Source organism: Egretta garzetta, unplaced genomic scaffold (assembly GCF_000687185.1).
Source record: "Egretta garzetta isolate BGI_Z169 unplaced genomic scaffold, ASM68718v1 scaffold66, whole genome shotgun sequence".
Classification (NCBI taxonomy): Eukaryota; Metazoa; Chordata; class Aves; order Pelecaniformes; family Ardeidae; genus Egretta; species Egretta garzetta.
This window is the reverse complement of record NW_009259856.1, coordinates 79,885-83,396: the sequence shown is the minus strand read 5'-3', so window position 1 is coordinate 83,396 and position 3,512 is coordinate 79,885. Positions and strand designations below refer to the sequence as shown.

Sequence of the window (3,512 nt, the reverse complement as noted above, 5' to 3'; positions counted from 1 at the left end):
CAGCCCCCTCGAAACGCGGCCACTGCCGCTCCGGGCGCTGGGCCGGCTCCATCGAGCTCTGTTTGCTTGAGCCGGGTTCAAGCTCCCATTAAATCGCGTTCGCCAAAGCGCTCCGCGAGCGCGACCCGCGGGGCGGGTTTGCCCTCTCGGTACCCATCGCCCCCGGCTGAAACCACGAAGCCGCTTCGCATTTGTGAGCGTGAACCGGTCTGCGTCGGGGGCGAACGGCCAGGAGACGGAGCAGGCCACCAGGCAAGGCCCGAGCAGAGGGCACGGTCCAGCCCCCCCGTCACAGCCTCTGTACACAAATCATGCCATTTTTATTTTTTTTTTTCTTTAAACTTGGTGTCCTTAATACTGAAGTGAGTACTGAAAGTTCATCTATTGCAAGGAACATAATGGGGAAAAAAAAAAAAAGAAGGGTCACTAGAAAAACATTACAACTAGAATCAATGAGGGCTAAATTTACAAATTCTTTATTTAAAAACCCCTAGAGCATATATAAAGGAGATCCTCCCAGTCAAAACTCATTCTACCAACTGTTTGAAAACCTGCGTCAATGCCCCATATTTACACCAGGAAGGTCCTAGCCTGTGTATGCAATACGCAACACGCGTATACACAACGTATATACACAGCGGGTATGAATAGCTTGTGACCACAGAACAAACATCCAGGCTAATGAGTAAACAGTGTGGAAAAATACACGTTTCTTATACCACAAAGCAACGGGGAGAAGACATCCAAAAATCGGCAAGATGCAAGTCCTTCCAGTGAGTGGAACTGCTGCTTCTCCTCCTGAAGCACTGTCTTCCTTTACAGGGAGAAGACTACTTTACACAAGTGACTCGTGTAACTTTTTATAAAAAGAAAACTCAAATAGTGCAAACCCTGGCTAAAAATGTCACCGCATAAAAGGTATTTATGCGTAACACAAAACCAAGGAGAAGTTATTCACGGGGCGGGGGTGAAGGCCCCAGCTTTGGACCCGGACACTCACCAGCCCGTGACAGCTTCAGCACCGGACGCTGGAGCGGGCGCCGACGCAGACCTCGGCCCCACGTCACAGCATCCTCGCCTCAAATCCCAGCAAGCGTTTCACTGCTATTTCACATTACCTCGCCATGTTCGGGTGGTGTACTCCAGCGAAATGCCCGTCCCTGGAAGCTGTCACCAGGCAAACGAGCGACCCAAAGCAGACAGATACAAGGGGGGCTTTGCACCATTTCTGCCTTTTTAGTAGCCAGCCTGGAAAATTCTCCTGCCCACAACTGCTAACAGGCAAAGGAACTCGGCAAACCACCAGACACGACGCGTCACAGAATGCCTCAGGTTACTTTCTAATATTGCAGTTAAGTAGCATCTTCAAAGGGCTATGACAAAACAGTTCATAAAAATAATTTTAAATACACCAGCTGTGTTTTACATCATTTCCTAGAAGAGGACAGTCTTTCAACAGTTGTGGAGTATTTCCAGCATCAGGGCTTCCACACTCAGCTGCTCCTTTGCTTGTCGGGGAAGGAGGGGGGGGGGAGAAAGCTGTATTCCTGATACCCAGAACTATCAAAGGTGAATAACGAGTGCAGTCCCCCAAAATAAACTACAAGAACAGATCAGCAACAGAAAAAGGACTTTAAGGCAGTAAGAGGCATCAGTGCTGTGATGCCCCAACGTTTACATCCCAATGCATGTTCGACTGCAAGGAATTTCCCTCCCCTGCCCCCCGGCACTTTCTTTCTCATCTGTTAACTGTCAGACTCTTCCTCCTTCTCCTCCTCCTCATCATCGTCCTTTGTGTTGGCCTCAGATTTATCTGAAGACTCATGGAGAAGAACATATTCCCTGCTACTGAACCCAAACTTCAGCACATCCTTCTCCTTCAGTTCGTAGTAACGCTGAGGTTCAATCCGCTGGTTATTTAGAAAAGTGCCGTTCCCAGAGCCCAGGTCGATGATGTAGGGCCTCACTCTGCGGCCCACGGTTCCATCGGCACGCGTGTACTCCACAAGCCTAGCAAAACAAAAGACACTGTTTCAATCACAACAGCGAGAGACAGAAAACGTGCTCCGACAGACGAGCCCTGGCGCGGCAGGTCCTTATCTGCACTTGCAGAGCTCTGAACGAGTCTGATGAGAGCAAAGAGAAACTGCGTGATCCTGACAGACCGCACCACTTCTGAAACTTCTGACGATACAACACAGTAACTCCTACAACAGAGCAGATGGCTCTTCCCTAAGAGAGCATCTTCGCCTTCCGCAGCAGGCAACCCCTGCTGCTTCAGAGGAGATCAGCAGACTTTGTTGTGAAAGACCAAATGAAAAAAGCCTCTCCTTGAGATACTTTTACTGCCGACTACACCTGCCGGTTCATTCCAATTCAGATCTACGCGCAGTTCCGCGTTTAACCCTGCTGTGTTATTTGTCTTACTAAAAGGCCTCTCGTGGTTAAATGAGAGGAATTACACATATATTTGATTACTGATAGGATGATATGCGGCAGTCAAACATAAATTCCGTCTGTCTCTAACGTACTTACGGCAAACTCGCACCTCCCAGCTGTGCATATCCAGGGGTGTTTTGCTTGGCTGTTTTTTTTTTTCTTTTTTTTCTTCAGCAGTTCCCGAATAATCCTGTTTCGCCAGCAGGCAGAGCAATACTTACCGGTACTGAAACACGGCGTGCTGCTTGGAGCAGGAGGGATGGTCAATAGGGATATCTGCGATTCTGCGGTGCCTGCCCAGGAGATAAGCGCTCTGCCTGTGAATGTACATGACTGGGAGAAACTCATCGTTTTTGAAAGGATAGAGACGCCACCGCTTCTTCGGGATCCGAGCTTCGGGGGGCTCGCTGTACTTAATCACAACACCTCGGAAAGTGTTGGTGTCCTCCAGAAGCGCACCAGACAGTTCAAAGCTTGGCTTCTCTTTGTTTACAGAAGCTTTTTCTTTAGGTTTGTTCTCAGATTGCCCGAGTTCTGGATTCTGGTCAACACCACTGCCTTCATTATTTTGTCGATGCTCCCGTCTTCTCTCGTTATAAAACTCCCTCTCTGCTTGCTGCTCACGGATGTTCTGAACATCCCTCTCTCGCTCGTGGCCTCGAACTCCGGGCCTTTCGTTTGGGTTCTTCCTTCTGTCTGAGTGGTCTCTGTGTCTATCTCTGTCACCACTTCTGTCTCTCCTGTGTTCTTGTTCTGATGGGTGTCTCTGCTTTCGCTCCTCGTTTCCTCTACGACAATGATCGTCTCGCTCCTGTAACGAAGAATCGCTTAGAGTGACATATTCAGCATTAGAACAAAGGAGCAACGAATCTACCTTAGCATTTAAAAAAAAAAAAAATCACAGTCTTACAGACAGAAAACGTGTACCCGAGAGTGCTGCACGCCGATCTAACACAAAGCGAGAGAAACTCATTTCTTTGCCAAACTATCTGGATTCCTACAATTTGCACGGAACACAGCAAGATCAAGGGACAGCGCGATGCATCCTCTGCTCTGGGCAGGCGAAGCAGCCC

At 48.8% G+C, this 3,512-nt stretch overlaps 2 protein-coding genes across 2 annotated transcripts in view; both read right to left on the bottom strand.

Moving 5' to 3' along the window:
- The window catches only part of MEAF6 (MYST/Esa1 associated factor 6), a 7,924-nt gene extending 6,798 nt beyond the window's left edge, over positions 1-1,126 (bottom strand). Inside the window, 1 exon segment of the mRNA XM_035895508.1 lies at positions 1,119-1,126. Coding sequence (XP_035751401.1) covers positions 1,119-1,126 — 8 coding nt within the window.
- Positions 1,127-1,618: 492 nt separating this feature from the next.
- The window catches only part of SNIP1 (Smad nuclear interacting protein 1), a 3,667-nt gene continuing 1,773 nt past the window's right edge, over positions 1,619-3,512 (bottom strand). Inside the window, exons 2-3 of the mRNA XM_035895516.1 lie at positions 2,661-3,266; positions 1,619-2,010 (exon numbers count right to left, since the gene is read on the bottom strand). Coding sequence (XP_035751409.1) covers positions 1,746-2,010; positions 2,661-3,266 — 871 coding nt within the window. The 3' untranslated portion in view covers positions 1,619-1,745. The remainder of the gene's footprint in view (positions 2,011-2,660; positions 3,267-3,512) is intronic.